Source organism: Lissotriton helveticus, chromosome 8 (assembly GCF_964261635.1).
Source record: "Lissotriton helveticus chromosome 8, aLisHel1.1, whole genome shotgun sequence".
NCBI classification, from domain to species: Eukaryota; Metazoa; Chordata; class Amphibia; order Caudata; family Salamandridae; genus Lissotriton; species Lissotriton helveticus.
In genome coordinates this window covers 6,555,713-6,577,561 of record NC_136069.1, presented here as the reverse complement: position 1 = coordinate 6,577,561, position 21,849 = coordinate 6,555,713, and the positions used below count along the sequence as shown (strand labels likewise).

The window sequence follows — 21,849 nt, the reverse complement described above, 5'->3', positions numbered from 1 at the left end:
GACACAAAAGGGCTGTAGGATCAGAGGTGTGTAGTGTACAGTGACACAAAAGGGCTGTAGGATCAGAGGTGTGTAGTGTACAGTGACACAAAAGGGCTGTAGGATCAGAGGTGTGTAGTGTACAGTGACACAAAAGGGCTGTAGGATCAGAGGTGTGTAGTGTACAGTGACACAAAAGGGCTGTAGGATCAGAGGTGTGTAGTGTACAGTGACACAAAAGGGCTGTAGGATCAGAGGTGTGTAGTGTACAGTGACACAAAAGGGCTGTAGGATCAGAGGTGTGTAGTGTACAGCGACACAAAAGGGCTGTAGGATCAGAGGTGTGTAGTGTACAGTGACACAAAAGGGCTGTAGGATCAGAGGTGTGTTGTGTACAGTGACACAAAAGGGCTGTAGGATCAGAGGTGTGTAGTGTACAGTGACACAAAAGGGCTGTAGGATCAGCGGTGTGTAGTGTACAGTGACACAAAAGGGCTGTAGGATCAGCGGTGTGTAGTGTACAGTGACACAAAAGGGCTGTAGGATCAGAGGTGTGTAGTGTACAGCGACACAAAAGGGCTGTAGGATCAGAGGTGTGTTGTGTACAGTGACACAAAAGGGCTGTAGGATCAGAGGTGTGTAGTGTACAGTGACACAAAAGGGCTGTAGGATCAGAGGTGTGTAGTGTACAGTGACCAAAAGGGCTGTAGGATCAGAGGTGTGTTGTGTACAGTGACACAAAAGGGCTGTAGGATCAGCGGTGTGTTGTGTACAGTGACACAAAAGGGCTGTAGGATCAGAGGTGTGTAGTGTACAGTGACACAAAAGGGCTGTAGGATCAGAGGTGTGTAGTGTACAGTGACACAAAAGGGCTGTAGGATCAGAGGTGTGTAGTGTACAGTGACCAAAAGGGCTGTAGGATCAGAGGTGTGTAGTGTACAGTGACACAAAAGGGCTGTAGGATCAGAGGTGTGTAGTGTACAGTGATGCAAAAGGGCTGTAGGATCAGAGGTGTGTAGTGTACAGTGACACAAAAGGGCTGTAGGATCAGAGGTGTGTTGTGTACAGTGACACAAAAGGGCTGTAGGATCAGAGGTGTGTAGTGTACAGTGACACAAAAGGGCTGTAGGATCAGAGGTGTGTAGTGTACAGTGACACAAAAGGGCTGTAGGATCAGAGGTGTGTAGTGTACAGTGACACAAAAGGGCTGTAGGATCAGAGGTGTGTAGTGTACAGTGACACAAAAGGGCTGTAGGATCAGAGGTGTGTAGTGTACAGTGACACAAAAGGGCTGTAGGATCAGAGGAGTGTAGTGTACAGTGACACAAAAGGGCTGTAGGATCAGAGGTGTGTAGTGTACAGTGACACAAAAGGGCTGTAGGATCAGAGGTGTGTTGTGTACAGTGACACAAAAGGGCTGTAGGATCAGAGGTGTGTAGTGTACAGTGACACAAAAGGGCTGTAGGATCAGAGGTGTGTAGTGTACAGTGACACAAAAGGGCTGTAGGATCAGAGGTGTGTAGTGTACAGTGACACAAAAGGGCTGTAGGATCAGAGGTGTGTAGTGTACAGTGACACAAAAGGGCTGTAGGATCAGAGGTGTGTAGTGTACAGTGACACAAAAGGGCTGTAGGATCAGAGGTGTGTAGTGTACAGTGACACAAAAGGGCTGTAGGATCAGAGGTGTGTAGGGCTGTAGGATCAAAGGTGTGTAGTGTACAGTGACACAAAAGGGCTGTAGGATCAGAGGTGTGTAGTGTACAGTGACACAAAAGGGCTGTAGGATCAGCGGTGTGTAGTGTACAGTGACACAAAAGGGCTGTAGGATCAGAGGTGTGTAGTGTACAGTGACCAAAAGGGCTGTAGGATCAGAGGTGTGTAGTGTACAGTGACACAAAAGGGCTGTAGGATCAGAGGTGTGTAGTGTACAGTGACACAAAAGGGCTGTAGGATCAGAGGTGTGTAGTGTACAGTGACACAAAAGGGCTGTAGGATCAGAGGTGTGTTGTGTACAGTGACACAAAAGGGCTGTAGGATCAGAGGTGTGTAGTGTACAGTGACACAAAAGGGCTGTAGGATCAGAGGTGTGTAGTGTACAGTGACACAAAAGGGCTGTAGGATCAGAGGTGTGTAGTGTACAGTGACACAAAAGGGCTGTAGGATCAGAGGTGTGTTGTGTACAGTGACACAAAAGGGCTGTAGGATCAGAGGTGTGTAGTGTACAGTGACACAAAAGGGCTGTAGGATCAGAGGTGTGTAGTGTACAGTGACACAAAAGTGCTGTAGGATCAGAGGTGTGTAGTGTACAGTGACACAAAAGGGCTGTAGGATCAGAGGTGTGTAGTGTACAGTGACACAAAAGGGCTGTAGGATCAGAGGTGTGTTGTGTACAGTGACACAAAAGGGCTGTAGGATCAGAGGTGTGTTGTGTACAGTGACCAAAAGGGCTGTAGGATCAGAGGTGTGTAGTGTACAGTGACACAAAAGGGCTGTAGGATCAGAGGTGTGTTGTGTACAGTGACACAAAAGTGCTGTAGGATCAGAGGTGTGTTGTGTACAGTGACACAAAAGGGCTGTAGGATCAGAGGTGTGTAGTGTACAGTGACACAAAAGGGATGTAGGATCAGAGGTGTGTTGTGTACAGTGACACAAAAGGGCTGTAGGATCAGAGGTGTGTAGTGTACAGTGACACAAAAGGGCTGTAGGATCAGAGGTGTGTAGTGTACAGTGACACAAAAGTGCTGTAGGATCAGAGGTGTGTAGTGTACAGTGACACAAAAGGGCTGTAGGATCAGAGGTGTGTAGTGTACAGTGACACAAAAGGGCTGTAGGATCAGAGGTGTGTAGTGTACAGTGACACAAAAGGGCTGTAGGATCAGAGGTGTGTTGTGTACAGTGACACAAAAGGGCTGTAGGATCAGAGGTGTGTAGTGTACAGTGACACAAAAGGGCTGTAGGATCAGAGGTGTGTTGTGTACAGTGACACAAAAGGGCTGTAGGATCAGAGGTGTGTAGTGTACAGTGACACAAAAGGGCTGTAGGATCAGAGGTGTGTTGTGTACAGTGACACAAAAGGGCTGTAGGATCAGAGGTGTGTAGTGTACAGTGACCAAAAGGGCTGTAGGATCAGAGGTGTGTAGTGTACAGTGACCAAAAGGGCTGTAGGATCAGAGGTGTGTTGTGTACAGTGACACAAAAGGGCTGTAGGATCAGAGGTGTGTAGTGTACAGTGACACAAAAGGGCTGTAGGATCAGAGGTGTGTTGTGTACAGTGACACAAAAGGGCTGTAGGATCAGAGGTGTGTAGTGTACAGTGACACAAAAGGGCTGTAGGATCAGAGGTGTGTTGTGTACAGTGACACAAAAGGGCTGTAGGATCAGAGGTGTGTAGTGTACAGTGACCAAAAGGGCTGTAGGATCAGAGGTGTGTAGTGTACAGTGACCAAAAGGGCTGTAGGATCAGAGGTGTGTAGTGTACAGTGACACAAAAGGGCTGTAGGATCAGAGGTGTGTAGTGTACAGTGACCAAAAGGGCTGTAGGATCAGAGGTGTGTAGTGTACAGTGACACAAAAGGGCTGTAGGATCAGAGGTGTGTTGTGTACAGTGACACAAAAGGGCTGTAGGATCAGAGGTGTGTAGTGTACAGTGACACAAAAGGGCTGTAGGATCAGAGGTGTGTAGGGCTGTAGGATCAGAGGTGTGTTGTGTACAGTGACACAAAAGGGCTGTAGGATCAGAGGTGTGTAGTGTACAGTGACACAAAAGGGCTGTAGGATCAGAGGTGTGTTGTGTACAGTGACACAAAAGGGCTGTAGGATCAGAGGTGTGTAGGGCTGTAGGATCAGAGGTGTGTTGTGTACAGTGACACAAAAGGGCTGTAGGATCAGAGGTGTGTTGTGTACAGTGACACAAAAGGGCTGTAGGATCAGAGGTGTGTAGTGTACAGTGACACAAAAGGGCTGTAGGATCAGAGGTGTGTTGTGTACAGTGACACAAAAGGGCTGTAGGATCAGAGGTGTGTAGTGTACAGTGACACAAAAGGGCTGTAGGATCAGAGGTGTGTTGTGTACAGTGACACAAAAGGGCTGTAGGATCAGAGGTGTGTAGGGCTGTAGGATCAGAGGTGTGTTGTGTACAGTGACACAAAAGGGCTGTAGGATCAGAGGTGTGTTGTGTACAGTGACACAAAAGGGCAGTAGGATCAGAGGTGTGTAGTGTACAGTGACACAAAAGGGCTGTAGGATCAGAGGTGTGTTGTGTACAGTGACACAAAAGGGCTGTAGGATCAGAGGTGTGTTGTGTACAGTGACACAAAAGGGCTGTAGGATCAGAGGTGTGTAGGGCTGTAGGATCAGAGGTGTGTTGTGTACAGTGACACAAAAGGGCTGTAGGATCAGAGGTGTGTTGTGTACAGTGACACAAAAGGGCTGTAGGATCAGAGGTGTGTTGTGTACAGTGACACAAAAGGGCTGTAGGATCAGAGGTGTGTTGTGTACAGTGACACAAAAGGGCTGTAGGATCAGAGGTGTGTAGTGTACAGTGACACAAAAGGGCTGTAGGATCAGAGGTGTGTTGTGTACAGTGACACAAAAGGGCTGTAGGATCAGAGGTGTGTAGTGTACAGTGACACAAAAGGGCTGTAGGATCAGAGGTGTGTTGTGTACAGTGACACAAAAGGGCTGTAGGATCAGAGGTGTGTTGTGTACAGTGACACAAAAGGGCTGTAGGATCAGAGGTGTGTAGTGTACAGTGACACAAAAGGGCTGTAGGATCAGAGGTGTGTAGTGTACAGTGACACAAAAGGGCTGTAGGATCAGAGGTGTGTAGTGTACAGTGACACAAAAGGGCTGTAGGATCAGAGGTGTGTAGTGTACAGTGACACAAAAGGGCTGTAGGATCAGAGGTGTGTAGTGTACAGTGACACAAAAGGGCTGTAGGATCAGAGGTGTGTTGTGTACAGTGACACAAAAGGGCTGTAGGATCAGAGGTGTGTTGTGTACAGTGACACAAAAGGGCTGTAGGATCAGAGGTGTGTTGTGTACAGTGACACAAAAGGGCTGTAGGATCAGAGGTGTGTAGTGTACAGTGACACAAAAGGGCTGTAGGATCAGAGGTGTGTTGTGTACAGTGACACAAAAGGGCTGTAGGATCAGAGGTGTGTAGTGTACAGTGACACAAAAGGGCTGTAGGATCAGAGGTGTGTTGTGTACAGTGACACAAAAGGGCTGTAGGATCAGAGGTGTGTAGTGTACAGTGACACAAAAGGGCTGTAGGGATCAGAGGTGTGTTGTGTACAGTGACACAAAAGGGCTGTAGGATCAGCGGTGTGTAGTGTACAGTGACACAAAAGGGCTGTAGGATCAGAGGTGTGTAGTGTACAGTGACACAAAAGGGCTGTAGGATCAGAGGTGTGTAGTGTACAGTGACACAAAAGGGCTGTAGGATCAGAGGTGTGTAGTGTACAGTGACCAAAGGGCTGTAGTCATGATCAGAGGTGTGTAGTGTACAGTGACACAAAAGGGCTGTAGGATCAGAGGTGTGTAGGGCTGTAGGATCAGAGGTGGTGTTGTGTACAGTGACACAAAAGGGCTGTAGGATCAGAGGTGTGTTGTGTACAGTGACACAAAAGGGCTGTAGGATCAGAGGTGTGTAGTGTACAGTGACACAAAAGGGCTGTAGGATCAGAGGTGTGTTGTGTACAGTGACACAAAAGGGCTGTAGGATCAGAGGTGTGTTGTGTACAGTGACACAAAAGTGCTGTAGGATCAGAGGTGTGTTGTGTACAGTGACACAAAAGGGCTGTAGGATCAGAGGTGTGTTGTGTACAGTGACACAAAAGGGCTGTAGGATCAGAGGTGTGTAGTGTACAGTGACACAAAAGGCTGTAGGATCAGAGGTGTGTAGTGTACAGTGACACAAAAGGGCTGTAGGATCAGAGGTGTGTAGTGTACAGTGACACAAAAGGGCTGTAGGATCAGAGGTGTGTTGTGTACAGTGACACAAAAGGGCTGTAGGATCAGAGGTGTGTAGTGTACAGTGACACAAAAGGGCTGTAGGATCAGAGGTGTGTAGTGTACAGTGACACAAAAGGGCTGTAGGATCAGAGGTGTGTTGTGTACAGTGACACAAAAGGGCTGTAGGATCAGAGGTGTGTAGTGTACAGTGACACAAAAGGGCTGTAGGATCAGAGGTGTGTTGTGTACAGTGACACAAAAGGGCTGTAGGATCAGAGGTGTGTTGTGTACAGTGACACAAAAGGGCTGTAGGATCAGAGGTGTGTAGTGTACAGTGACACAAAAGGGCTGTAGGATCAGAGGTGTGTAGTGTACAGTGACACAAAAGGGCTGTAGGATCAGAGGTGTGTAGTGTACAGTGACACAAAAGGGCTGTAGGATCAGAGGTGTGTAGTGTACAGTGACACAAAAGGGCTGTAGGATCAGAGGTGTGTAGTGTACAGTGACACAAAAGGGCTGTAGGATCAGAGGTGTGTAGTGTACAGTGACACAAAAGGGCTGTAGGATCAGAGGTGTGTAGTGTACAGTGACACAAAAGGGCTGTAGGATCAGAGGTGTGTAGTGTACAGTGACCAAAAGGGCTGTAGGATCAGAGGTGTGTAGTGTACAGTGACACAAAAGGGCTGTAGGATCAGAGGTGTGTAGTATACAGTGACACAAAAGGGCTGTAGGATCAGAGGTGTGTAGTGTACAGTGACACAAAAGGGCTGTAGGATCAGAGGTGTGTTGTGTACAGTGACACAAAAGGGCTGTAGGATCAGAGGTGTGTAGTGTACAGTGACACAAAAGGGCTGTAGGATCAGAGGTGTGTTGTGTACAGTGACACAAAAGGGCTGTAGGATCAGAGGTGTGTAGTGTACAGTGACCAAAAGGGCTGTAGGATCAGAGGTGTGTTGTGTACAGTGACACAAAAGGGCTGTAGGATCAGCGGTGTGTAGTGTACAGTGACACAAAAGGGCTGTAGGATCAGAGGTGTGTAGTGTACAGTGACCAAAAGGGCTGTAGGATCAGAGGTGTGTAGTGTACAGTGACACAAAAGGGCTGTAGGATCAGAGGTGTGTTGTGTACAGTGACACAAAAGGGCTGTAGGATCAGAGGTGTGTAGTGTACAGTGACCAAAAGGGCTGTAGGATCAGAGGTGTGTTGTGTACAGTGACACAAAAGGGCTGTAGGATCAGCGGTGTGTTGTGTACAGTGACACAAAAGGGCTGTAGGATCAGAGGTGTGTAGTGTACAGTGACACAAAAGGGCTGTAGGATCAGAGGTGTGTAGTGTACAGTGACACAAAAGGGCTGTAGGATCAGAGGTGTGTAGTGTACAGTGACACAAAAGGCTGTAGGATCAGAGGTGTGTAGTGTACAGTGACACAAAAGGGCTGTAGGATCAGAGGTGTGTAGTGTACAGTGACACAAAAGGGCTGTAGGATCAGAGGTGTGTAGTGTACAGTGACACAAAAGGGCTGTAGGATCAGAGGTGTGTAGTGTACAGTGACACAAAAGGGCTGTAGGATCAGAGGTGTGTAGTGTACAGTGACACAAAAGGGCTGTAGGATCAGAGGTGTGTAGTGTACAGTGACACAAAAGGGCTGTAGGATCAGAGGTGTGTTGTGTACAGTGACCAAAAGGGCTGTAGGATCAGAGGTGTGTAGTGTACAGTGACACAAAAGGGCTGTAGGATCAGAGGTGTGTAGTGTACAGTGACACAAAAGGGCTGTAGGATCAGAGGTGTGTAGTGTACAGTGACACAAAAGGGCTGTAGGATCAGAGGTGTGTAGTGTACAGTGACACAAAAGGGCTGTAGGATCAGAGGTGTGTTGTGTACAGTGACACAAAAGGGCTGTAGGATCAGAGGTGTGTTGTGTACAGTGACACAAAAGGGCTGTAGGATCAGAGGTGTGTAGTGTACAGTGACACAAAAGGGCTGTAGGATCAGAGGTGTGTAGTGTACAGTGACACAAAAGGGCTGTAGGATCAGAGGTGTGTTGTGTACAGTGACACAAAAGGGCTGTAGGATCAGAGGTGTGTTGTGTACAGTGACACAAAAGGGCTGTAGGATCAGAGGTGTGTTGTGTACAGTGACACAAAAGGGCTGTAGGATCAGAGGTGTGTTGTGTACAGTGACCAAAAGGGCTGTAGGATCAGAGGTGTGTTGTGTACAGTGACACAAAAGGGCTGTAGGATCAGAGGTGTGTTGTGTACAGTGACACAAAAGGGCTGTAGGATCAGAGGTGTGTAGTGTACAGTGACACAAAAGGGCTGTAGGATCAGAGGTGTGTAGTGTACAGTGACACAAAAGGGCTGTAGGATCAGAGGTGTGTAGTGTACAGTGACACAAAAGGGCTGTAGGATCAGAGGTGTGTTGTGTACAGTGACACAAAAGGGCTGTAGGATCAGAGGTGTGTAGTGTACAGTGACACAAAAGGGCTGTAGGATCAGAGGTGTGTTGTGTACAGTGACACAAAAGGGCTGTAGGATCAGAGGTGTGTTGTGTACAGTGACACAAAAGGGCTGTAGGATCAGAGGTGTGTAGTGTACAGTGACACAAAAGGGCTGTAGGATCAGAGGTGTGTTGTGTACAGTGACACAAACGGGCTGTAGGATCAGAGGTGTGTAGTGTACAGTGACACAAAAGGGCTGTAGGATCAGAGGTGTGTAGTGTACAGTGACACAAAAGGGCTGTAGGATCAGAGGTGTGTTGTGTACAGCGACACAAAAGGGCTGTAGGATCAGAGGTGTGTAGTGTACAGTGACACAAAAGGGCTGTAGGATCAGAGGTGTGTTGTGTACAGTGACACAAAAGGGCTGTAGGATCAGAGGTGTGTAGTGTACAGTGACACAAAAGGGCTGTAGGATCAGAGGTGTGTAGTGTACAGTGACACAAAAGGGCTGTAGGATCAGAGGTGTGTTGTGTACAGTGACACAAAAGGGCTGTAGGATCAGAGGTGTGTTGTGTACAGTGACACAAAAGGGCTGTAGGATCAGCGGTGTGTAGTGTACAGTGACCAAAAGGGCTGTAGGATCATAGGTGTGTAGTGTACAGTGACACAAAAGGGCTGTAGGATCAGAGGTGTGTAGTGTACAGTGACACAAAAGGGCTGTAGGATCAGAGGTGTGTTGTGTACAGTGACCAAAAGGGCTGTAGGATCAGAGGTGTGTTGTGTACAGTGACACAAAAGGGCTGTAGGATCAGAGGTGTGTAGTGTACAGTGACACAAAAGGGCTGTAGGATCAGAGGTGTGTAGTGTACAGTGACACAAAAGGGCTGTAGGATCAGAGGTGTGTTGTGTACAGTGACACAAAAGGGCTGTAGGATCAGAGGTGTGTAGTGTACAGTGACCAAAAGGGCTGTAGGATCAGAGGTGTGTTGTGTACAGTGACACAAAAGGGCTGTAGGATCAGCGGTGTGTAGTGTACAGTGACCAAAAGGGCTGTAGGATCAGAGGTGTGTAGTGTACAGTGACCAAAAGGGCTGTAGGATCAGAGGTGTGTAGTGTACAGTGACACAAAAGGGCTGTAGGATCAGAGGTGTGTTGTGTACAGTGACACAAAAGGGCTGTAGGATCAGAGGTGTGTAGTGTACAGTGACCAAAAGGGCTGTAGGATCAGAGGTGTGTTGTGTACAGTGACACAAAAGGGCTGTAGGATCAGCGGTGTGTTGTGTACAGTGACACAAAAGGGCTGTAGGATCAGAGGTGTGTAGTGTACAGTGACACAAAAGGGCTGTAGGATCAGAGGTGTGTAGTGTACAGTGACACAAAAGGGCTGTAGGATCAGAGGTGTGTAGTGTACAGTGACACAAAAGGGCTGTAGGATCAGAGGTGTGTAGTGTACAGTGACACAAAAGGGCTGTAGGATCAGAGGTGTGTAGTGTACAGTGACCAAAAGGGCTGTAGGATCAGAGGTGTGTTGTGTACAGTGACACAAAAGGGCTGTAGGATCAGAGGTGTGTAGTGTACAGTGACACAAAAGGGCTGTAGGATCAGAGGTGTGTTGTGTACAGTGACCAAAAGGGCTGTAGGATCATAGGTGTGTAGTGTACAGTGACACAAAAGGGCTGTAGGATCAGAGGTGTGTAGTGTACAGTGACACAAAAGGGCTGTAGGATCAGAGGTGTGTAGTGTACAGTGATACAAAAGGGCTGTAGGATCAGAGGTGTGTAGTGTACAGTGACACAAAAGGGCTGTAGGATCAGAGGTGTGTAGTGTACAGTGACACAAAAGGGCTGTAGGATCAGAGGTGTGTAGTGTACAGTGACACAAAAGGGCTGTAGGATCAGAGGTGTGTAGTGTACAGTGACACAAAAGGGCTGTAGGATCAGAGGTGTGTAGTGTACAGTGACACAAAAGGGCTGTAGGATCAGAGGTGTGTAGTGTACAGTGACCAAAAGGGCTGTAGGATCAGAGGTGTGTAGTGTACAGTGACACAAAAGGGCTGTAGGATCAGAGGTGTGTTGTGTACAGTGACACAAAAGGGCTGTAGGATCAGAGGTGTGTTGTGTACAGTGACACAAAAGGGCTGTAGGATCAGAGGTGTGTTGTGTACAGTGACACAAAAGGGCTGTAGGATCAGAGGTGTGTTGTGTACAGTGACCAAAAGGGCTGTAGGATCAGAGGTGTGTTGTGTACAGTGACACAAAAGGGCTGTAGGATCAGAGGTGTGTTGTGTACAGTGACACAAAAGGGCTGTAGGATCAGAGGTGTGTTGTGTACAGTGACACAAAAGGGCTGTAGGATCAGAGGTGTGTTGTGTACAGTGACACAAAAGGGCTGTAGGATCAGAGGTGTGTAGTGTACAGTGACCAAAAGGGCTGTAGGATCAGAGGTGTGTAGTGTACAGTGACACAAAAGGGCTGTAGGATCAGAGGTGTGTTGTGTACAGTGACACAAAAGGGCTGTAGGATCAGAGGTGTGTTGTGTACAGTGACACAAAAGGGCTGTAGGATCAGAGGTGTGTTGTGTACAGTGACACAAAAGGGCTGTAGGATCAGAGGTGTGTTGTGTACAGTGACCAAAAGGGCTGTAGGATCAGAGGTGTGTTGTGTACAGTGACACAAAAGGGCTGTAGGATCAGAGGTGTGTTGTGTACAGTGACACAAAAGGGCTGTAGGATCAGAGGTGTGTAGTGTACAGTGACACAAAAGGGCTGTAGGATCAGAGGTGTGTAGTGTACAGTGACACAAAAGGGCTGTAGGATCAGAGGTGTGTTGTGTACAGTGACACAAAAGGGCTGTAGGATCAGAGGTGTGTAGTGTACAGTGACCAAAAGGGCTGTAGGATCAGAGGTGTGTTGTGTACAGTGACACAAAAGGGCTGTAGGATCAGCGGTGTGTAGTGTACAGTGACCAAAAGGGCTGTAGGATCAGAGGTGTGTAGTGTACAGTGACCAAAAGGGCTGTAGGATCAGAGGTGTGTAGTGTACAGTGACACAAAAGGGCTGTAGGATCAGAGGTGTGTTGTGTACAGTGACACAAAAGGGCTGTAGGATCAGAGGTGTGTAGTGTACAGTGACCAAAAGGGCTGTAGGATCAGAGGTGTGTTGTGTACAGTGACACAAAAGGGCTGTAGGATCAGCGGTGTGTTGTGTACAGTGACACAAAAGGGCTGTAGGATCAGAGGTGTGTAGTGTACAGTGACACAAAAGGGCTGTAGGATCAGAGGTGTGTAGTGTACAGTGACACAAAAGGGCTGTAGGATCAGAGGTGTGTAGTGTACAGTGACACAAAAGGGCTGTAGGATCAGAGGTGTGTAGTGTACAGTGACACAAAAGGGCTGTAGGATCAGAGGTGTGTAGTGTACAGTGACCAAAAGGGCTGTAGGATCAGAGGTGTGTTGTGTACAGTGACACAAAAGGGCTGTAGGATCAGAGGTGTGTAGTGTACAGTGACACAAAAGGGCTGTAGGATCAGAGGTGTGTTGTGTACAGTGACACAAAAGGGCTGTAGGATCAGAGGTGTGTAGTGTACAGTGACACAAAAGGGCTGTAGGATCAGAGGTGTGTTGTGTACAGTGACCAAAAGGGCTGTAGGATCATAGGTGTGTAGTGTACAGTGACACAAAAGGGCTGTAGGATCAGAGGTGTGTAGTGTACAGTGACACAAAAGGGCTGTAGGATCAGAGGTGTGTAGTGTACAGTGATACAAAAGGGCTGTAGGATCAGAGGTGTGTAGTGTACAGTGACACAAAAGGGCTGTAGGATCAGAGGTGTGTAGTGTACAGTGACACAAAAGGGCTGTAGGATCAGAGGTGTGTAGTGTACAGTGACACAAAAGGGCTGTAGGATCAGAGGTGTGTAGTGTACAGTGACACAAAAGGGCTGTAGGATCAGAGGTGTGTAGTGTACAGTGACACAAAAGGGCTGTAGGATCAGAGGTGTGTTGTGTACAGTGACACAAAAGGGCTGTAGGATCAGAGGTGTGTAGTGTACAGTGACACAAAAGGGCTGTAGGATCAGAGGTGTGTAGTGTACAGTGACACAAAAGGGCTGTAGGATCAGAGGTGTGTAGTGTACAGTGACACAAAAGGGCTGTAGGATCAGAGGTGTGTTGTGTACAGTGACACAAAAGGGCTGTAGGATCAGAGGTGTGTAGTGTACAGTGACACAAAAGGGCTGTAGGATCAGAGGTGTGTTGTGTACAGTGACACAAAAGGGCTGTAGGATCAGAGGTGTGTAGTGTACAGTGACACAAAAGGGCTGTAGGATCAGAGGTGTGTTGTGTACAGTGACACAAAAGGGCTGTAGGATCAGAGGTGTGTAGTGTACAGTGACACAAAAGGGCTGTAGGATCAGAGGTGTGTAGTGTACAGTGACACAAAAGGGCTGTAGGATCAGAGGTGTGTAGTGTACAGTGACCAAAAGGGCTGTAGGATCAGAGGTGTGTTGTGTACAGTGACACAAAAGGGCTGTAGGATCATAGGTGTGTTGTGTACAGTGATACAAAAGGGCTGTAGGATCAGAGGTGTGTAGTGTACAGTGACACAAAAGGGCTGTAGGATCAGAGGTGTGTAGTGTACAGTGACACAAAAGGGCTGTAGGATCAGAGGTGTGTAGTGTACAGTGATACGGTCCGGCAGTAGTGTTGTGTAGTTCCCACTAATCCGTTTAACCTGCGCGTTTGTGGACAACAGAAACTTTGGGTGAGGTACCTAGACTGATTTTATTCTGGACCAGAGGCGTAACACAGGCCCCTGCAGCCCTCAAAGTGCGGGGGACCCTAATTTCCAAGGGGCCCCCTCTGCACAGCACTCTGGCCAGAAAACTCCTGATTAATCCTGGAGAGGGCCCCTCTTCGTACCGTGCAGGGAGGCGCCCTCGATTTTCATTACGCCAGTGTTCCGGACACCCCCGTAGTGTATGTTGGCCTGGAGACCAGCCAACTCACGGTGCCACCGTAAGCCCCCCTAACCCTACCAGGCAACCTGGCAACCTCTGAACATGACAACCCTGACCCCTCGGGGATTCTGGTAACAAATCCAGAATATGTTCTCTCAGTTATTCAAGCACACTTGTTCTCAGGGAAATATACAGAATACACACTGGGACATTTCAATATATTTATTGAACCAACGTTATTCCTGTATAGGTTAACCCTTTCCATGCGTTGGACGGCCCCCGGCTGCCGACGTCACTGTGGGCATCTGCGTCGGACGGCCAGGGGCTGTCCGAACCGCGCACGTGTAGAATTCGCCTGCACGGCGGGGAATTCCAGACGCGTTCAAGGGGTTAAATGAGCTGTGATAATCATTAGACAGGAGCAGATGAAAGTGATTACAAGCACTAAGAGACTATATAGCAGATACAGTTCCACCAAGGTGCTAAAACAGTGGATATATGCAAGCATATGATACAAGGTAGTAATCAACCTACTATGCAAACCCTACTCTCTGTATGTCTAGAGTGTATGTAGCTGCAGAGCCAAGAAACCCTCGCCGGGATGATCCAACCCCATTATCTGGGGGAACCAATGTAAGACCCCGTACTGGTCACAACGTGGTCACCCCACACTCATGGAGATGTTTGACAGCTGCTTGGGGAAGCCTCAGCATGCAGGGACCCTGGGTGTCAGCTGAAGTGCCTCCTCTGACACCCCCCACCAAATGTTCATTATTTATAATAAAAGGCATCCTTGCGATGTTCACGCACATTAGCATTGTGGATATGTAGTTAGCCCGGTGCCGAATATGTGCAAACGGTCACAGCAGTGATGTTATTGTACAGAAAGAGGACAATTTAGGAAAACGTGCAGCGTTGCTACAGGGGCCTAACTCGGGCACATAACAGTAGGATCAGAGGTGTGTAGTGTGCACTGACAGCATCAGTCTGTAGGATCAGAGGTGTGTAGTGTGAAGAGATACAATCAGGCTAAAGGGAATCAGATGTGTGTATTGTGCACTGACACCATAAGGTTGCAAGATCAGTGGTGTGTAGTGTGCAGAGATACAATCAGTCTGTATGTTCAGACGTGTGTAGTGTGCACTCACACCATCTGGCTGTAGGATCAACGGTGTGTTGTGTGAACTGATACCATCTGGCTGTAGGATCAACGGTGTGTTGTGTGCAGAGATATGATCAGGCTATATAGTGCTCAGAGGTGTATAGTGTGCAGTGACACAATCAGGCTGCAGGATCAGAGGTGTGTATTGTGGTGTGACCCAATCAGGCTGTAGGATCAGTGGTGTGTATTGTGCGCTCGATTTAACTGCATTTAACTGCGCTCGATTTGTTTGAAGTATTTGTGCAGATTAACATAGTAACGTAGCGCTTGTGCTGATTAGCATATTAGCGTAGCGCTAGCCTCCCATAGCGCACTGCAACGCTCTGCTTTGTTTGTGCTGCCAACATTTAACTTTTTAATTAATTGTGTCCTGTGCCGGTCCCACTTGAAGAATCTTAGCGTTTTTGCATACTTTGTGCCCCAACCCTGCACTGAATTTGGCCGATTGCCATCTTGTTTTTGCTGTTGTTGTTTTGCCTTCCCTCCCCGGATCTCCACCCCGCCTCCCGCCTCCCAGCTGCTCCGCCCTCGCCCCTCCCCCCCACTATCTATATATCACAGATGTCTTTGAGGGCAGCGGTCACGCGCAGCTGTCGCGCCACATGCGCGCTGAAGTTGCGCCAAAGGTAAGCCTGTCTACGCCGGTCCGCGCCTGGACCGCGCCCAGCGCCAGACCCCCTGGCTCCCGCAAACCACACTCCACCCTCATAACGTATGATGCCGCCACCCTCCTAGCCCTTAACCCCGGACGCACACCACAATGCTACGAAGCTGCCCCAGGACGTACCCACGGTCCCTTCGCCTGCCACTCCTGCAAATTTACCAGCATCAAGACCCACACCAAATCCACGACCTCCAAACACAGCTCCGACTCTAACCACCTGAAATGCATCCTGCTAAACACCCGCTCGATCCACAAACATGCCACAGAACTCTGGGACCTACTCGACACTGCGTCACCGGACATCGCCTTCCTTACAGAAACCTGGATGAACGCATCATCAGCACCCGACATCGCCATAGCCATCCCAGACGCGTACAAAATCATCCGAAAAGACCGTACCAACCAAACAGGAGGCGGCATCACCATCGTTCATAAAAACACCATCAGAATCACGACCAGCTTCGACGACTACCTCGCAACCGCCGAACACCTCCACTTCCAGATCCACACCGACCCCAGAACCACACTTAGAGGCACCCTCATCTACAGACCACCAGGAACCCGTAAACAATTCTGCGAAGACATCACCGACTTCATCAGCCCACACGCCCTCCCCTCCGAGAACTACATTCTACTGGGAGACTTCAACTTCCACCTGGAAAAGAAAAACGACCACAACACCACCACCCTTCTAGACAACATGGCCAATCTCGGACTCAAACAACTTGTTAACACCCCCACCCACTTAGCCGGACACACGCTCGACCCTATCTTCACCTCCAGCAAACACATCTCCTTCGATCACACCACAGCTCTCCATTGGACGGACCACAGCTGTGTTCACTTCAGCTACAAAACTACCACGATTCACAACCCCCCACTACCTATTCCTCAAAGAAACTGGAACAAAATCACCACCGACCAACTCATCACGTCGCTCAACCAAAACCCTCCAACCCTCTCATGAGACCCAAACGAAGCTGCCACCAAACTCAAACAATGGATCACTCACAGCGCTGACGAATTAGCACCCCTAAGAAACCACCAGATCACACAAGATAGCAAAAAGGCCCCCTGGTTCAACGATGACCTTAAGAACTCCAAGAAACTATGCCGTACTCTAGAAAAAACATGGAGAAAAAACCCAACCACTGACAACCTGACCACCTTCAAGGCAGCCACCCACAAACACCACCAATTGATCCGCGCCACCAAGAAATCAGCACTCAAGAATCGACTAAACAACAACGCCCAAAACAGCAAGGAACTATTCAACATCGTCAAAGAATTTACCAACCCCACCGCAGCCTCAAACGACATTACTCCCTCCCAAGACCTCTGCGACTCGTTATCCTCTTTCTTCTACAACAAAATCGCCGACATACATAACAGCTTTAAGAACACTTCGAAAGAACAGCCCACCCCACCCATCCCCAAAACCAAACCGATATCCAACAACCTTAACGCCTGGAACCCAATCACCACTGAAGACACCATCCGCCTGATGAACTCCATCCACTCAGGATCGCCAACCGACCCCTGTCCCCACCACATCTTCAACAAAGCAGACTCCATCATCGCACCTCATCTCCGTGATGTCATCAACTGCTCCTTCAACTCCGCTACCTTCCCAGAAAGCTGGAAACACGCCGAACTCACTGCCCTCCTGAAGAAGCCCACAGCTGACCCCTCTGAACTTAAGAACTACCGCCCCATCTCCCTCCTCCCTTTCCCAGCCAAAGTCATTGAGAAAGCCGTCAATAGCCAGCTCGCCGCCTTCCTTGAATCCAACAACTCCCTCGACCCCTCACAGTCCGGCTTTCGAGCCAAACACAGCACCGAAACCGCCCTCATTGCAGCGACAGATGACATCCGAATGCTACTGGACAACGGAGAAACAGCTGCCCTCATCCTACTCGACCTCTCCGCCGCCTTCGACACAGTCTGTCATAGCACCCTCATACAACGCCTCAGCGACGTCGGATTAAAAGGAAAAGCATTGGATTGGATCATCTCGTTCCTCGCCGGGAGAACCCAGATAGTCCGACTCCCCCCTTTCAAATCAGAAGCCACCGAAGTCATCTGCGGAGTCCCACAAGGATCATCACTTAGTCCGACCCTCTTCAACGTGTACATGAGTCCCCTCGCATCCATCGCGCGACAACACAACCTCAACATCATCTCCTACGCTGACGACACCCAGCTGATCCTTTCCCTCACCAAAGACCCTAACACCGCCAAAACCAATCTTCATGAAGGCATGAAAGAAGTAGCCGAATGGATGAAAAACAGCCGCCTAAAACTTAACTCAGACAAAACGGAAGTTCTCATCCTAGGATCTTCACCCTCTGCATGGGACGACTCTTGGTGGCCATCGGCCCTGGGCACAGCACCCATAGCCACAGACAACGCACGCAACCTGGGCTTCATCCTAGACTCCTCCCTCTCGATGACCAGACAAGTTAACGCCGTCTCATCCTCTTGCTTCAACGTACTCCGTATGCTCAAAAAAATCTTCCATTGGATCCCCACCGAAACAAGAAAGACGGTCACCCACGCACTGGTCACTAGCCGACTGGACTATGGAAACACCTTCTATGCCGGAACAACAGCCAAATTACAGAGAAAACTCCAACGGATCCAGAATGCATCGGCCAGACTCATATTGGACATCCCTCGCCAAGCTCACATTACCGGCCACCTGAAAGACCTCCACTGGCTTCCCATCACCAAGAGAATAACGTTCCGTCTCCTCACCCACGCTCACAAGGCCCTCTACAAACTAGGACCCGAATGCCTCAACACACGACTGTCCATCTACACACCCACCCGCCAACTAAGATCCTCCAACCAAGCGCTCGCCGCAGTTCCGCGCATCCACAGATCCACCATGGGGAGAAGATCCTTCTCCTACCTGGCTGCCAAGACCTGGAACTCTCTCCCCACTCACCTCCGCCTCACACAGAACCACATTTCCTTCAGAAAGGAACTTAAAACCTGGCTATTCGATAAATAATGCTCCCCCTCCCACAAGCGCCTTGAGACCCTATGGGTGAGTAGTGCGCTATACAAATCTCTGAACTTGAACTTGAACTGGTGTGACCCAATCAGGCTGCAGGATCAGAGGTGTGTATTGTGGTGTGACCCAATCAGGCTGTAGAATCAGTGGTGTGTAGTGTGCAGTGATAGGATTAGGCTGTAGGATGAGAGGTGTGTAGTGTGCAGCGATAGGATCATGCTGTGGGATCAGAAGTGTGTATTGACACCCTCTGGCTGTAGGATCAGAGGTGTGTAGTGTGCACTGACACCCTCTGGCTGTAGGATCAGAGGTGTGTAGTGTGCACTGACACCACCAGGCTGTAGGGTCAGTGGTGTGCAGGGGTACCATCAGGCTGTACGATCAGAGGTGTATGGTGTGCAGTAGGATCAGCCTGTAGGATCAGTGACTTGTAATGTGTCCTACTAGCCCCCCTTCTGACCCTACTCTTGCCTCCCTCACAGCTCTCCTCTGTTTCTCTTCCCAGGCAGCAGATGATAAACTTCAGGGAAAGACAAGCAAGTCTCCAGGGAAGAAGGAGAAGAAAGAGAAGAAGGGGAAGTCTGCGGGGAAGGGGAAAGGAAAGAAGGAACCCGAGCCTGTCCCAGTCAAGAAGGAGACCTCCCTGAGGAAACGTGGAGAAGAGGACACCACCAGCAAGTACATTGGTGAGTGCAGCTCCTGTCCACCCAGTGACCACTGCAGCCAAGATGCAGCTGTCCACCGGTTAGTGGTGGCTGTGACTCTTAGGCCTTCTTACAAGGATCTCAAACCTCACACCCCACAGGAAAAACCACCGACTGCCAGGGTCCTCTCTCCTCACAGGAACAAACAACCAACATCTGTGGACCTCCCACCTAACAGGAACCAACCACTGACGGCTGAGGACCTCACAGAAACGAATCACTGACTGCTATAGTCCTCTTACCTCACAGGAACTAACCACTAACTGCTAGGGACCTCTCACCTCACAGAAACTAATCACTGACTGCTAGGGTCCTCTCACCTCACAGGAACTAACCACTAACTGCTAGGGACCTCTCACCTCACAGGAACTAACCACTGACTGCTAGGGACCTCTCACCTCACAGAAACTAATCACTGACTGCTAGGGTCCTCTCACCTCACAGGAACTAACCACTGACTGCTGTGGACCTCCCACCTCATAGGAACTAACTACTGACTGCTGGGGACCTCTCACCTCACAGGAACTAACCACTGACTGCTAGGGTCCTCCCACCTCACAGGAACTAAACACTGACTGCTGGGTCCACCCACATCACAGGACCAAACCACTGACTGCTGGGGACCTCCCACCTCACAGGAACTAACCACTGACTGCTAGGGTCCTCCCACCTCACAGGAACTAACCACTGACTGCTGTGGATCTCTCAGCTCACAGGAACTAACCACTGACTGCTGAGGACCTCCCGCCTCACAGGAACTAACCACTGACTGCTGAGGACCTCCCGCCTCACAGGAACTAACCACTGACTGCTGAGGACCTCCCGCCTCACAGGAACTAATCACTGACTGCTGAGGACCTCCCGCCTCACAGGAACTAACCACTGACTGCTATGGACCTCCCGCCTCACAGGAACTAACCACTGACTGCTGAGGACCTCCCACCTCACAGGAACTAACCACTGACTGCTGAGGACCTCCCACCTCACAGGAACTACCCACTGACTGCTAGGGTCCTCTCACCTCACAGGAACTACCCACTGACTGCTGTGGACCTCCCACCTCATAGGAACTAACCACTAACTGCAAGGGACCTCTCACCTCACAGAAACTAATCACTGACTGCTAGGGTCCTCTCACCTCACAGGAACTAACCACTAACTGCTAGGGACCTCTCACCTCACAGGAACTAACCACTGACTGCTAGGGACCTCTCACCTCACAGAAACTAATCACTGACTGCTAGGGTCCTCTCACCTCACAGGAACTAACCACTAACTGCTAGGGACCTCTCACCTCACAGGAACTAACCACTGACTGCTAGGGACCTCTCACCTCACAGAAACTAATCACTGACTGCTAGGGTCCTCTCACCTCACAGGAACTAACCACTGACTGCTGTGGACCTCCCACCTCATAGGAACTAACTACTGACTGCTGGGGACCTCTCACCTCACAGGAACTAACCACTGACTGCTAGGGTCCTCCCACCTCACAGGAACTAAACACTGACTGCTAGGGTCCACCCACATCACAGGACCAAGCCACTGACTGCTGGGGACCTCCCACCTCACAGGAACTAACCACTGACTGCTAGGGTCCTCCCACCTCACAGGAACTAACCACTGACTGCTGTGTATCTCTCACCTCACAGGAACTAACCACTGACTGCTGAGGACCTCCCGCCTCACAGGAACTAACCACTGACTGCTGAGGACCTCCCGCCTCACAGGAACTAACCACTGACTGCTAGGGTCCTCTCACCTCACAGGAACTAACCACTGACTGCTGTGGATCTCTCACCTCACAGGAACTAACCACTGACTGCTGAGGACCTCCCGCCTCACAGGAACTAACCACTGATTGCTGAGGGCCTCACAGGAACTAACCACTGACTGCTGAGGACCTCCCGCCTCACAGGAACTAACCACTGACTGCTATGGACCTCCCGCCTCACAGGAACTAACCACTGACTGCTGAGGACCTCCCAGGAACTAACCACTGACTGCTGAGGACCTCCCACCTCACAGGAACTACCCACTGACTGCTAGGGTCCTCTCACCTCACAGGAACTACCCACTGACTGCTGTGGACCTCCCACCTCATAGGAACTAACCACTGACTGCTGGGGACCTCCCACCTCACAGAAACTAATCACTGACTGCTAGGGTCCTCCCACCTCACAGGAACTAACTACTGACTGCAGGGGACTTCTCACCTCACACGAACTAACCACTGACTGCTGAGGACCTCCGGCCTCACAGGAACTACGCACTGACTGCTGAGGACCTCCGGACTCACAGGAACTACGCACTGACTGCTAGGGTCCTCTCACCTCACAGGAACTAACCACTGACTGCTGTGGACCTCTCACCTCACAGGAACTACCCACTGACTGCTGGGGACCTCCCGTCTCACAGGAACTAACCACTGACTGCTGAGGACCTCCGGCCTCACAGGAACTACGCACTGACTGCTAGGGTCCTCTCACCTCACAGGAACTACCCACAGACTGCTGTGGACCTCCCACCTCATAGGAACTAACCACTGACTGCTGGGGACCTCCCACCTCACAGGAACTAACCACTGACTGCTAGGGTCCTCTCACCTCACAGGAACTACCCACAGACTGCTGTGGACCTCCCACCTCACAGGAACTAACCACTGACTGCTAGGGTCCTCTCACCTCACAGGAACTACCCACAGACTGCTGTGGACCTCCCACCTCACAGGAACTAACCACTGACTGCTGTGGACCTCCCACCTCATAGGAACTAACCACTGACTGCTGGGGACCTCCCACCTCACAGGAACTAACCACTGACTGCTAGGGTCCTCTCACCTCACAGGAACTACCCACAGACTGCTGTGGACCTCCCACCTCACAGGAACTAACCACTGACTGCTAGGGTCCTCTCACCTCACAGGAACTACCCACAGACTGCTGTGGACCTCCCACCTCACAGGAACTAACCACTGA

At 49.8% G+C, this 21,849-nt stretch overlaps 1 protein-coding gene across 5 annotated transcripts in view; it reads left to right on the top strand.

Moving 5' to 3' along the window:
- SPAG17 (sperm associated antigen 17) overlaps nucleotides 1-21,849 on the top strand; it is a 1,244,773-nt gene that overhangs the window by 371,642 nt on the left and 851,282 nt on the right. For all 5 annotated transcript variants that reach the window (XM_078656351.1, XM_078656349.1, XM_078656348.1 and 2 more), the window contains exon 5: nucleotides 18,673-18,853. In XM_078656351.1, the coding sequence (XP_078512477.1) occupies nucleotides 18,673-18,853 (181 nt within the window). The remainder of the gene's footprint in view (nucleotides 1-18,672; nucleotides 18,854-21,849) is intronic.